General features: G+C 34.7%; 1 protein-coding gene across 1 annotated transcript; it reads right to left on the minus strand.

Moving 5' to 3' along the window:
• Window positions 1–8,714: 8,714 nt before the first annotated feature.
• On the minus strand, window positions 8,715–13,303 carry LOC149892725 (uncharacterized). Its single transcript, XM_090080139.1, has 4 exons — window positions 9,853–13,303; window positions 9,554–9,619; window positions 9,238–9,294; window positions 8,715–9,080 (listed from the first exon to the last, which is right to left on the minus strand). Exons 1-4 carry the CDS (start codon window positions 12,641–12,643, stop codon window positions 8,761–8,763), a joined length of 3,234 nt encoding a protein of 1,077 aa, XP_089936265.1. The 5' UTR covers window positions 12,644–13,303; the 3' UTR covers window positions 8,715–8,760.
• Between the last annotated feature and the right edge of the window lie 1,284 nt (window positions 13,304–14,587).

Below are 14,587 nucleotides of genomic sequence, written 5' to 3' on the forward strand. Positions count from 1 at the left end.
GTGAGATCATTCGATTTCCTTTTATTATCTCCAGTTTGAACTAGTGCTTGGCTTGTGGTGCAGAAACTAAAACTTCCCGTTTTTGTATTTTGTTTTGAATTTCTTTGCTTTGAGCTTTTTAATCGATCGATAGCTTTAGGAGAAAAGAAGAAACCCCTCTGACGAAGTCTTGGCTTTTTTAAAAACGCTCAAATTTTGGCAAACAAATCTCATACGAAACGCTACTTTGATGTCAAGCTTTCGTTACTCCCTACTCCCTTCTAGCGGAGGGCGGCAAAAAGGTGTTGCATCCTAGAGCTAAAAGTGAGGAGGGAAGCAAGTTTTTTTTTCGTTTTGTTTGCTTTTTTATGTTTTTTGTTTTTTTGAGGGGGGAGAGTTAGAGGGTAAGGGGGTTAGGATTAGAGGGGGTTGGGGTTACGGTTTGGAAACCTGGGGACGAGGATATCAAGCAGGAGTTTAGTGTTAAGGTTAAAGGGCCCACGAGGGGCGTCCTTCAATTGTAAAATGCCTTTAGACGCACGTGTCTAGTCGTCTCGTTGCATCGACCTAGAGGAGTTTTCTGATAGATCTTGCGCTTTGGGCTCAGTTAATCGGTCTGTATCCATTGTAAACACGGTGTCTGCCGTTAGAAAATCGTTAACCAGGCGTTTGTGAGCTTTAACAACCATCCCTTTGAGTTTAAAACGAACGTTTCTTCAAAAGCCACTCGAGATGGAGGTACTCACGGAGGTTTGTTACGGTAACAACCCTGTGGTTTGCCATCTTCTTTCTTTCCGCAGCGTCGCAAACGCATCGGCCGGTCTCTTAGGTGACGAAAAAACGTCTGATCTCTCGACTGGAATGCTTAACGTACTAAGATTAGTAAAGTTAGTACTAAGAGTTGCATCTGGCCGCCGTAATTTTCTTCGATGATGTCTTGAAAATTTCGTGACGTCGTTTTCAAACCTCTAGGGTCGATTTTAACCTTCGACCTTAAAGTCGATTTTAGCCTTCGGTGTGGCTCTGTACAACTTTTGCGGTGAAAAAGCTTGCGCGGAGTCTACAGTTGTATTTAGCCGACAGACGCTGGCAACGCAGAAACAGAATGACTCTTGGGCGGCGCAAACCGAGCGTTCAGCAAATTTCTAGCATTTTACGTCAAAGCGGACAATCTGCACGACAAATAAAGCTAACTTTCTCGTTGCAACAGTTAGTCACTGGATCGTTGGACGAGTGTGTACAGCTGTTTTGCGTCGAAAGCCGACCGGTGGTCGGATGCGACTCTTCTTTTCATTCGAAAATCAGAACCTGGCCATCAGTCGTGTATCACCATCGAATGCTTAATGTAGTGATTTCTCGAAACGACAAAAGCTTGTAAAACAAACAGCTTCGCTGTACTGTTGCCTAATATGTTAACGGATGGCCAGGAACAACCTTGGTCTGTAATGAATGAGTTCGTTTTTCCATTCGAGGCACTAATTACTGCAGTTTTAAAAGTCACCTAAAGTATAAGCTCATCTCTCCATTCAAGAAAAACAAGCATCAGAGTTTCGGAAAGTTTGCATGCACGACACCACCATCGATGATACTTAAACAAACAGAAAATGAATTGCAAAACAGAACCACTGAATTGCAAAACATAACAACGGACAGCTTGTAAAATGCATGGTGATGAGCTTCTTCAATCCAATCAAGGAACCAAGCATCACAGTTTCGGCAATGGTGCATGTGCAAATCAGCAAACTGTGATACTTAATCAAACAACTTCACTGTTTTGCTTAGTTTAAGAACGGATGGCTAAGAACAACCTCGTTAGTGAGTATGAAGTCATCTCTTCATTCCAGGAATTAATAATCAGAGTTTTAGAAGTCTCTTACGTGCGATACTACTATCAACGGTACTTAATCAAACAGCCTCTCAGAATGGCCTAGTTTGAGAACGGAAGGCTAGGAACAACCTTAGTAGTGAGTCATCAGTTCAACTTTTCATTCAAGGAATTAAGCATCTAAAATCTGAAAAATAAAAAGAAGAGCTCTTTGTTAGAAGTTCTTATTTTTATTTTTCCTCAACTTCTATTTCTTTTCTTTTTTTACTTTTTTTTTTTTAATGATAGTTTTTCTTTTTTTTTATCTATTTTGTTCGTTTAAATTAATACAACAGGCGTTTTAGGTCGTTTCTGTAACATTATTTAACACTTTAAATTGTAATAAATATTTGAACAGAAGAAAATCCCTTTCGTAACGTTAAAATGTCATAAGAACATTTCATCTTTACCAAATACGCTTGTAAAAATAGTTTCACTTTTAAAGTTTGTTGTATATGTCTTTTAATTTAGTGAATCGCAATTTGGATTTTCTTAGGCGCACATCTACTTTAGTTGCTTTTTCTTAAAGAAAGGTCACCAGAGTTTTCTTACACAGCCCCTGCAGCATAATCTTTAACAAAATACTCTTTTGAAAAGTTTTACATTGAAATAAACAAAAGCCATTTGCGTAAGTAGAGATAACTTAGAGAATAAAAAGTGCATAAACGCCTCGCTACTTTGATGAAGAAGAAACGGATGACTAAATGCAACTTTTTAATTTCGTGTGCTATCTCTTTCGATTAAGGTACTTTTTGAATATTTTTTCAAAGAAATGTTAGCGTAGTTTTCCTTTTTTAAATTTAAATCATGTTTAAAGGTAGTTTTTGAATGTTTTTTCAAAGAAATGTTAGCGTAGTTTTCATCTATTAAATTTAAATCATGTTTAAAGGTAGTTTTCGAATATTTTTTCAAAGAATTGTTAGCGTAGTTTTCCTCTTTTAGATCTAGCTTATGTTTAAGGTAGTTTTTGAGTATTTTTTCAAAGAAAAGTTAGCGTAGTTTTCCTCTTTTAGATCTAGCTTATGTTTAAGGTAGTTTTTAAATATTTTTTTAAAGAAAAGTTAGCATAGTTTTCCTCTTTTGGATATAGCTTATGTTTAAGGTAGTTTTTAAATATTTTTTTTAAAGAAAAGTTAGCGTAGTTTTCCTCCTTTAGATCTAGCTTATAATTCAGGTAGTTTTTGAATATTTTTTCAAATAAAAATTAGCAAAGTATAGTTTATTTAGCATGACATCACAAAATACTAAACTCAAAAAGGCAAGATAAAGTATAAGATAAACGTAAAATAAGATATAGATGAAACAAATGTTAGGCTGCATAAAATCAAAAACTGCATTGCCTATCATAAACACAAATGTCTAGTGAGAGCTTTTAAAGTTCGTTCTTTTCGTCTTTTAATTTGGTGAATCGCGATTTGAATTTTCTAAGGCGCACATGTCTTTCAGTTGCTTTTTTCTTAAGGAAAGGTCGCCAGAGTTTTTTTACGCAGCTCCTGCAGCATAATCTTTAACAAAATACTCTTTTGTATATCATTACATAGAAATAAACAAAAACCATATGCGTAAACAGAGATAAATTAGAACGCAAAAGTGCATAAAAAGCCTCGCTACTTTGCTATAGAAGAAGTGGATGACTGTAAATTCGTGCACTACCTCAATGGATTAAGGTATTTTTCGAAAGTTTTTTAAAAGCATAAATAGCGTAGTCTTCCTCTTTTAAATCTAGCTTATGTCTAAGGCAGTTTTTGAATAGATTTTCAAAGAAAGGTTAGCGTACTTTTCCACTTTTAAGTTTAGCTTATGTAGCTTGACAAAACAACACACAAAAAGACAAGATAAAGTATCAGATAAACGTAAAATAAAATATAAATGAAACTAAAGTTAGGCTGCATAAAAAACAAACAACTTAATAATCTACTAGACATGTTTAAGTTGAATTAAGTAAAGTCCTTTGCGCAAATTTGGGTAAATAAGAGAGTAAAAATCCATAAAAAGAAGAAGTGGATGAGTAGATACAATTTTTTAAATTTGTGTGCTATCTCTATTGAATAAGGTAGTTTTCGAGAGTTTTTTCAAAGCAAAATTAGCGTAGTGTTCCTCTTTTAAATCTAGATTATCTCAAAAATAGATTTCGAATAGTTTTTCAAAGAAAGGTTAGCGCAGCTTTCCTCTTTTAACATTAGCTTATGTAGCTTGACATCACAGAACACAAAAAGATAAAATAAAATATAAGACAAACGTAAAATGAAAAATAGATGTAGCTAAAGTTAGGCAGCATAAAAAACCAACAACATAATAATCTACTAGGCATGTTTAAATTGAATTAAATAAAATCCTTTGCGCAAAAATAGGTATGTTAGAGAGTAAAAGCGCATAGAAAGCCTCGCTACTTTGCTGTGAAAGAAGTGGATGACTAGATACAACTTTTTAAAATCCTGTGCTATCTCTATCGATTAAGGTAGTTTTCGAAAGATTTTTCAAAGCAAAAATAGCGTAGTCTTTCTCTTTTAAATCTAGATTATGTCTAAGGTAGTTTTTGAACAGCTTTTCAAAGAAAGGTTAGCGTAGCTTTCCTCTTTTAAGTTTAGCTTATGTAGCTTGACATCACAAAACACAAAATTCAAAAAGACAAAATAAAATATAAGATAAACGTAAAATAAAATATAGATGAAGCTAAAGTTAGACTGCATAAAAAAACAACAACGTAATAACCTACTAGAATCTAATAAAACCCTATGCACAAATGTAGGTATGTTAGAGAGTAAAAGTGCATAAAAAGCCTCGCTACTTTGTTTAAGGTAGTTTTTGAATAGTTTTTCAAAGAAAGCTTAGCGTAGTTTTCCTCTTTAAAGTTTGGCTTATGTAGCTTGACATCACAAAACACAAAACACTAAAAGGAAAGGTAATATAAAAGTTAATCGTAAAATAAAATGTAGGTGAAATAAATGTTAGGCTGCATAAAAGAAAAAAAAAATCGTAACATAATAATCTTCTATATATGTTTGGATTGAATTAAATGAATTCCTTTGCGTAAATATAAGCAAACTAGTGAGAAAAAGTGCATAAAGAGCCTCGCTACTTTGCTGCAGAAGTAGTGGATGACTATATGCAATTTTTTAAAATCGTGTGCTATCTCTATCGATTAAGGTAGTTTTCGAAAGTTTTTTCAAAGTAAAAATAGTGTAGTTTTCCTCTTTTAAATCTAGCTTTTGTCTAGGGTAGTTTATGAATAGATTTTCAAAGAAAGGTTAGCGTAGCATTCCACTTTTAAGTTTAGCTTAAGTTGCTTGGCATCACAAAACTCAAAACTCAAAAAGAAAAGATAAAATATATGATAAACCTAAAACATAATATAGATGAAACTAAAGTTAGGCTGCATAAAAAACCAACAACATAATAATCTACTAGGCATGTTTAAATTGAATTAAATAAAATCCTTTGCGCAAATGTAGGTATGTTAGAGAGTAAAAGTGCATGAAAAGCCTCGCTACTTTGTTTAAGGTAGTTTTTGAATAGTTTTTCAAAGAAAGCTTAGCGTAGTTTTCCTCTTTAAAGTTTGGCTTATGTAGCTTGACATCACAAAACACAAAACACTAAAAGGAAAGGTAATATAAAAGTTAATCGTAAAATAAAATGTAGGTGAAATAAATGTTAGGCTGCATAAAAGAAAAAAAAAATCGTAACATAATAATCTTCTATATATGTTTGGATTGAATTAAATGAATTCCTTTGCGTAAATATAAGCAAACTAGTGAGAAAAAGTGCATAAAGAGCCTCGCTACTTTGCTGCAGAAGTAGTGGATGACTATATGCAATTTTTTAAAATCGTGTGCTATCTCTATCGATTAAGGTAGTTTTCGAAAGTTTTTTCAAAGTAAAAATAGTGTAGTTTTCCTCTTTTAAATCTAGCTTTTGTCTAGGGTAGTTTATGAATAGATTTTCAAAGAAAGGTTAGCGTAGCATTCCACTTTTAAGTTTAGCTTAAGTTGCTTGGCATCACAAAACTCAAAACTCAAAAAGAAAAGATAAAATATATGATAAACCTAAAACATAATATAGATGAAACTAAAGTTAGGCTGCATAAAAAACCAACAACATAATAATCTACTAGGCATGTTTAAATTGAATTAAATAAAATCCTTTGCGCAAATGTAGGTATGTTAGAGAGTAAAAGTGCATGAAAAGCCTCGCTACTTTGTTAAAGGTAGTTTTTGAATAGTTTTTCAAAGCAAGTTTAGCGTAGTTTTCCTCTTTTATGTTTAGACTATGTAGCTTGACATCACAGAACACAAAGCTCAAAAAGGCAAGATAAAATATAAGTTAATCGTAAAATATAGATGTAACAAAGTTTAGACTGCATAAAAAACCAACAACATAATAATCTACTAGGCATGTTTAAGTTGAATTAAATAATGTCCTTTGCGCAAATATAGGAAAGTTAGAGTAAAAATCCATAAAAAGCCTCGATACTTTGCTGAAGAAGAAGATGACTATATGCAACTTTTTAAAATTGTGAGCTATCTATATCGATTTAGGTCCTTTTTGAGTACTTTTTCAAAGAAAAGTTAGCGCAGTTTTCCCCTTTTAAGATTAGATTATGAAGCTTGACATAACAAAACACAAAACTAACAAAGGCAAGATAAAATATAAGGTAAACGCAATATAATGTATAGATGAAACTAAAGTTAGGCTGCATAAAACAAACGGGTAACAATACTCTTCTATGTATGTTTACATTGAGTTAAATAAAATCCTTTGCGCAAATATAGGTATGTTAGAGAATAAAAGTGCATAAAAAGCCTCAGTACTTTGCTGTAGAAGAAGTGGATGAGTAGATACAATTTTTTAAATTTGTGTGCTATCTCTATCGAATAAGTTAGTTTTCGAGAGTTTTTTCAAAGCAAAATTAGCGTAGTGTTCCTCTTTTAAATCTAGATTATCTCAAAAATAGATTTCGAATAGTTTTTCAAAGAAAGGTTAGCGCAGCTTTCCTCTTTTAACATTAGCTTATGTAGCTTGACATCACAGAACACAAAAAGATAAAATAAAATATAAGACAAACGTAAAATGAAAAATAGATGTAGCTAAAGTTAGGCAGCATAAAAAACCAACAACATAATAATCTACTAGGCATGTTTAAATTGAATTAAATAAAATCCTTTGCGCAAAAATAGGTATGTTAGAGAGTAAAAGCGCATAAAAAGCCTCGCTACTTTGTTAAAGGTAGTTTTTGAATAGTTTTTCAAAGACAGGTTAGCGTAAATTTCCTCTTTAAAGTTTAGCTTATGTAGCTTGACATCACAAAATATAAAACTCAAAAAGACAAGATAAAATATAAGATAAACGCAAAATAAAATATAGATGAAACTAAAGTTAGGCTGCATACAAAACCAACAACATAATATTCTACTAGTTATGTTTAAATTGAATTAAATAAAATCCTTTACGCAAATATAGGTAAGTTAGAGAGTAAAAGTGCATAAAAAGCTTTACTTTGCTGAAGAAGAAGATGAATAGATGCAACTTTTTAAATTCGTGAGCTATCTCTATCGGTGTAAGGTAGTTTTTGAACAATTTTTCAAAGAAAAGTTAGCCTAGTTTTCTTCTTTTAAGTTTAAATTATGTAGCTTGACATCACAAAATACAAAACTCAAAAAGACAAGATAAAATATAAGATAAACGCAAAATAAAATATAGATGAAACTAAAGTTAGGCTGCATACAAAACCAACAACATAATATTCTACTAGAAAAGTTAGCCTAGTTTCCTTCTTTTAAGTTTAGATTATGTAGCTTGACATCACAAAACACAAAAAGGCAAGATAAAATACAAGGTAAACGTAAAATAAAATAGAAGTCAAACAAAAGTTAGGTTGCATAAATACAAAAACTGCATTGCCAAAAATAGAATTTGTTGTCTAGAAAGACCTTTTAAACTTTGTTTCTTTCGTTTTTTGACTTAGTGAATCGCGATCTGGTTTTTCTTAGGCGCGCTTGTTTCTTAGTTGTTTTTTTTGTAAAGAAACTTTATTCAGACGTTTTTTTTTACGCAACTCCTTTAACATTATTTTTAACAAAGTATTCTTTTATACGTGTTTACATTGAAATAAAACCCTTTGCGTAAATAGAGATAAATTAGAGAGCAAAAGTACATAAAAAGCCTCGCTACTTTGCAGAAGAAGAATTGGATGGCAAGATTCGTGTGCTTTCTCTTTCGTTTAAGGTACTTCTTGAATATTTTTTCAAAGAAAAGTTAGCGTAGTTTTCCCCTTTTAAGTTTAGCTTACGCAGCTTGACATCACAAAACGCAAAAACCAATAAGGCATGATAAAATACAAGATAAACGTAAAATAAAATAGAAGTGAAACAAAAGTTAGACTGCATAAAAACAAAAAAAAAAAAAAAAACATAATATACTTCTATGTATGTTTACATTGAACTAAATAAAATCCTTTGTGTAAAGATATGAAAAAATAGAGAGTAAGAGTTCATAAAAAAGCCTCGCTATTTTGCTGAAGAAGAAATGGATGTCTAGATCTTTTAAAATAAGGAACTTTTTGATTTCTTTTTCCGAAAAATGGTTGGAGCAGTTTTCCTTTTTTAAATTTCACTTATGCAGTTTAACATCACAGGAAATATTATTTTGCTTTTTAACAAACTCTTAAAAACATCAGAAGTAATTCTAAATGCAACTCTATTAAAAGTTTTCACAGAATAACAAAACGACTTCTTTTTTTTTTTTTTAAAGATAAAAAAAAGTTTGAACTATCTTTAAATAAGAAATGTGAGAACAGTTTAACAGAACTTCTTGTTTATTATGTCTTTAGCGAAACAGATAAAAATATTTGCAAAAGCATAGATAAAACAAACTACACAAAAGGCCCATCTTTATTGCCAAACTGAACAAACTTATCTAAACTACATAAATGGTTTCACGATATTGCCATATTGAACAAACTTTTCTAAACTACCCTCTTTTTGAATTTTTAGCTTCATGTTTTTAATTTTGTCTTTAATATGGCTTTGGTAGGAGTACTTTTGCAAGACATGAATGAGCTTGTCACTGCTATGATTTGCCAAGATGCCAAGGTAATCTTTGTACGAGCAACTTGAGCTTACATCTGTAAACACGTCTTGCAAGATGTATGCCAACACCAAAGCTGCACATCGTGGAAAACTTCTGGTGTTGAACCATTCGTTGTGGCCAGGGCAAGCATTCAGCTCTTCAACTATTTCATCTAAAATTTTACAAACTCAAGTCATAACACAAAGTGATTAAATCAAATATTCATTTGGTTCTGAAGTAAGACAAGATTTATTCTGTTTTTTTATTTATTTTTTTTTGTTGACCTTATTGTTTGCACTGATAGCAATAACTGGTTTTTGAAAGATTACCTAAATGGCATTGGCTAACTTCTGCTTTGTTTTCCTTTGTTCTTGGCTGAGTTGATCCTGAAATAAAATAAAACCATGTTCATTTTTCTAATTCATAAAAACCATCAACAGTTTCTAAGTGTTAGAGATGATAACAAGCTGTGCATGATTTCTAACGGTGATGTTTCTAACTTCATCATTAGAAATCGGGTAGACACAACTTTCTAAAAGTGCACTTAGCAATGATGGCTAGTTTTTGTTAACAGTTAACCATCTGAAATTGTGCAAGAAGAGGTTTGTGTTTATATATCTTTGTATAAATTAGGTTTTACATTACCGATGAGTTCTTGAGTGAAAGATGGCATTTCCAACTTGATTTTTTTTCTTCTTGGATCTTTTACTTCTAAAACATAATCAGTTTTAGTATCATTCACTTGTATAAACATTTAAGCAATCACAGAATTAGTCCTGCAACAAATACATACACACTTCTGTGTTGTTTTTTTGTTTTGTTTTGTTTTTTTTACAGCTCTAACAATAACAATAGAGCAAGGAGTTGATTTGGGCATTTTCATTTTTTGAAAGCGTGTTGAGATTTGCATAAAAATCAAAAATCAAAAATCAAAAAGAATTTACCTCTGGATGTAGAGGCAAGACTTTGGCTAAATAGGCTACCAACAGATTGAACAGCATAAGGTGAGAGCTGCTTTGCAAGAACAGTACCAGCCTGTTGGACAGGAACAGCTGAAACTGGATCAGATGAAAGAAACAAACTGGGTTTGGCCAATGTTTGCTGAAAAGCAACAAGGCTAGGAGTCAGAGGAACAGAAAAGACCTCTTTTGAAGGACAGAAAGCGACTTGCTGAGAAGGAGAAGCAGAAACAGGTTTGGCAACCACTTGCTCATTAAAGTAAACTGGAGAAAGTTTTGCATGGTGTTCAATAAAATCCGGTTCATCAGGAAATAATGTTAATGCAAGAGGAGAACAAGCTGTGCCAACAGGAACAGCTAGAGTCTGATCTACATCCATACAAACAGCTTGTTCGTTAGGAACTAGTTGTGCAAGAGCAGGGGATAGTTCAAGAACTGGACCAGCGATTGTTTGTTCAGATGGAACAGACGAAACAGGAGTTGAGGTAGGTTCACACAAGAAATCTACGGCATGGTCGTTGCTATCCTCTAAAGGAACATTGTTTTCTACAGCTGGAGAAAACGGAACCACTGTGGTACAGCTGAAAGTAGCAGCACATTCTTCAGAGTCAGAACCGGAGTCTAAATCTTCCTCAAAGATGTCCTCAACCTCATGAAAACCGTACTCCTCTGCATTAGTTTGGAGCCAGTCCATCACATCCTTCTCCTTCTTTGGTGGTCTCTCAGACTTTTCAACAGTCAAAGACTCTATGACTCCGAAGGACTGTCCGATGCCCAGGGCAAAGCGCAACTCCTCTGCAGCGTTCCACTGGGACACATAAAAGCTATCCATTGTGTTCCTGCTGTGCTTCATGTAGAGTGTAGCAAACCGCTCGCGATCTTCTTTGCTGTTGTTGGCAAAGTAAGTGGCTATCGAACCGCGAATGCAAGTGGGAGTAAGACGCTTCATGGGAATGTTTACTTGGCTTTTTCTGAAGCAGGACGTCAGGCAAGAGGAGATAGCAGAGGAACCCATCTGGTAAACAGGCACTCTAGTTGCACCGAGTGTCACACATTCGTCTTTGTTGGGTCTCATCGATGGAAAAAGGGGCCTGTAGCAGTCGCTCAACTCCAAAACAGTCTTGGTGTCTGCAGCCATGTAGTGAGAGTCGTTGACAAGAAGGTCTCTGTATCTCAGCAAATAAATATCGATCAACACTTTCAAGTCGTTCGGCACTAGAATGTTTTTGGCTCCGTACTTGTATGCTGTTTTGTAGCGCTCTTGCACAATGCAATATCCACACTCACTCTTCTCAGCAGCCATGTAGTCTCTAATGTTTAAAAGAGCAATGTTAGATTTTCTTAAACTGTTAATTACAGTGACAGAGAGCAGAAGATGGTTTCGTAGAGACACAGCATTGTCTCTAGTCGGTGTAAGAGACGGCTTTCTAATCGATTCCACTAACTGTCTTACGTATGCAGACTTGCCATATTCGTTCAGCAAACTGACATTGATGATGTTGATGCATTTTTTGCTTTTCACAAGGCTCCTCCTCAAAGAACGAAAGGGCCTCAGCACTTTTTGTAACTCCTCCACCTTGCAGCGCAAACGTCGGATGGCCTCATGAGAAAGTCCGAAATAGACATTCCTGGCTTCACTGAAACGAAACAGGAGACAAAGGTAGACGAGGCGGTTGTACAACGTGTGACAAGACATGGCTTTTGTTTGGTCAAGTTCACTCAGCTTGGAATTGAGCTGAATGTTTTTAAAGTGCATGGAAAAGTATCTATCCTCCAAAACGTTGGAATTGGTGAGAGCGTTCGGGTGCAGCGTCAGCGTGCTGTCACAACATGTCAATATTTCAACAACTGCATTTTTGTAGATCTTTGCTTGTGACAAAGTGTTGTTGTTGGCTACCACAAGCCACTTTTCAAAATCTCTGAAGAGCTCATCTGCTGACTGGTAATAAAAGTGAAAAGCATCTTTGTCCAGCTGAAACAAGAGTCTCTTATCTTCTGTCAAGACGGAGGAGTTGGAAACCAAGTGCTTTAAGGAATTAAAATCAGAGTCTAGGACGGATTCGGTGTTCAGCTCTTTGTTTTCTACAGAGGTGCAGTGGTTTGCAGAAGGAGCCTCGGACGAACCAGCAACTGATGAGGGCAAGCTTAAAAGAGGATCAGAGGAAAGAACCGGAGAAGAAAAAGAGGAGGAAGGCCCAGGAGCAGAGGATGCAGAGCCTGATGCAGACGCTTGTTCAGCTACTGGCTTAATACCAAAGAAGGCAGGTCGAATAAATTGAGGGACATAGAGCTTGTCGTTGTCGTATCGCTTTGCCTCTGCAATCTTTTGTTTGATCGTCTTGGAATCGTAGAAATGAGTCTCTTTCAAGTGTATGTCCAGTCGGTCGTAATACTTCCAACATTGCAAACAGGGGTAAGGTTTTGGACAGCCGGACTTGCGTTCGAGACGAGCATGCTGAAACTTCCTGACCATTGCAGAGTAAAAGATGGAAGCTTCATCCAAAGTCCAAGAATGATCTTTTTTAGTCAAGTGTCTTTTAATGCTTGTGGAGGAATGTTTGCACAAAGGCATCGGACAGCTAACAGCGTACCTCTTCTTGGTACCATAGAAAGGTACAACCCTGTTTACGGAGCCACACGCTGCAACTAATGCGGCCCTGACTTTGTTTTTGAGCTTTAAGTCTCTCTGTTCTTGTGACTGCCTTCTTTTCTTTTTTTTCGCTTTAGAGTTCGGAGAAGGGGCAACAACAGTGTTGTTTTCTTGTGAAGAAGACATGTTCAGGTGTTTGTTTGCAACGGTTTATGCTAAAAAAAAGAAGACAGTTAGTGAGAGTGTTTTTCTTCTGCCTGCATCCTGGAATCCTGGAATGTTTACAACTGCAGGGAAGAGCTGTGTTTTTTCGAATCCTCTGCAAAAGAGAAAAAAGAAAGAAAAGAGAGCAACAAGAAGAAACAAAGTTTCCACTAGCAAATGAAAAAGAATGAGAGCAACTAGCATTACATGCATGGTGGCAGCAGTGATTGCTATTATGAGAAGGAGAATGAGAAAAAAAAAAAAAAAAAAGAAACAAATAAATAAAGAGATGGAGTTTGAGAGGATCTCGCAACCATATGACTCAAAGAAAGAAACTGTGTTGAAAAAAGGCAAGAGAGGGCAAATAGAACTTGCTAACAAGGACAAATGACAGACATAACTACAACAGTAACAACTCTCATTGCAAGCATAATAACAACAGCATCAGCATCACTGACTCAGAGAGTGTTGACATAACAAAAAAGAAAACAAAAGTACAAGCCAAGTGGGGGAACATTAACAAACACTCATTGCAACTATAACAACAACAACAACAACAGCAACAGCATCACTGACTCAGAGGGTATTGATAAAAAAAAACAAGCAAAACAAAAACAAACAAAAAAACAAATAAAAAAACAAAACAAGCAAATTGGGTGAACAGTAACAACTCTCATTGCAAGCATAATAACAACAACAGCATCAGCATCAGCATCACTGACTCAGAGAGTGTTGACAAAATAAAATAGACAATAAGCAAGCAAAGTGGGTGAACAGTAACAACTCTCACTGCAAGCATAATAACAACAACAGCATCAGCATCAGCATCACTGACTCAGAGAGTGTTGATAAAATAAAACAGATTATAAACAAACAAAGTGGGTGAACAGTAACAGCTCTCATTGAAAGCATAATAACAACAACAGCATCACTAACTCAGAGGATATATAAAAAAACAAACAAACAAACAAAACAAAAACAAAAAAAAAACAAGCAAAGTGGCTGAACAGTAACAGCTATCATTGCAAGTAAAATAACAACAACAGCATCAGCAACATCATCACTGACTCAGAGAGTGGTGATAAAATAAAACAGATTAAAAAACAAGCAAAGTGGCTAAACAGTAACAACTATAAATACAAGTAAAATGACAAAAGCAGCAACAGCATCACTAACTCGCAGGGTGTTGATAAAAAAAAAAGCAACAAACAAATAAAGCAAGCAAAGTGGGTGAACATTAACACTCATTGCAACTATAATAACACCAACAGCAACAGCATCAGTGACTCAAAGGGTGTTGATAAACAAAAACAAAGGCACAAACAAAACAAGCAGAGTGGGTGAACATTAACAACACTTATTGCAAGCATAATAACAACAACAGCATCAGCATCACTGACTCAGAGAGTGTTGATAAAATAAAATAGATTATAAACATGCCAAGTTTGTGAACATTAACAAACACTCATTGCAACTATAACAACGACTACAGCAACAGCATCACTTACTCAGAGAGTGTTGAGAAAAAAAACAACAAAAAAAACAAAAACAAAACAAAACAGAAAACAGAAGTACAAGCCAAGGGGGGGAACATTAACAAACACTCATTGCAACTATAACAACAACAACAGCAACAGCATCACTTACTCAGAGGATATTGATAAAAAAAACAAACAAACAAACAAACAAAACAAGCAAAGTGGCTGAACAGTAACAGCTATCATTGCAAGTAAAATAACAACAACAGCATCAGCAACATCATCACTGACTCAGAGAGTGGTGATAAAATAAAACAGATTAAAAAACAAGCAAAGTGGCTGAACAGTAACAACTATAAATACAAGTAAAATGACAAAAGCAGCAACAGCATCACTAACTCGCAGGGTGTTGATAAAAAAAAAAGCAACAAACAAATAAAGCAAGCAA

The sequence above is a fragment of the Hydra viridissima genome, unplaced genomic scaffold, assembly GCF_058129835.1.
Source record: "Hydra viridissima isolate aposymbiotic clone 2 unplaced genomic scaffold, HvirCarnegie_v1 scaffold_2, whole genome shotgun sequence".
NCBI lineage: Eukaryota > Metazoa > Cnidaria > Hydrozoa > Anthoathecata > Hydridae > Hydra > Hydra viridissima.

Bases quoted from the DNA above. Each gene is read 5' to 3' on its own strand.
- LOC149892725 (XM_090080139.1), bottom strand. From the start codon at position 12,643: ATGTCTTCTTCACAAGAAAACAACACTGTTGTTGCCCCTTCTCCGAAC. The intron at 9,620-9,852 runs GTAAATTCTTTT...ATTATGTTTTAG, and splicing joins TCTTGCCTCTACATCCAGAG to AAGTAAAAGATCCAAGAAGA. The intron at 9,081-9,237 runs GTAATCTTTCAA...GTAAAATTTTAG, and splicing joins AGTTAGCCAATGCCATTTAG to ATGAAATAGTTGAAGAGCTG.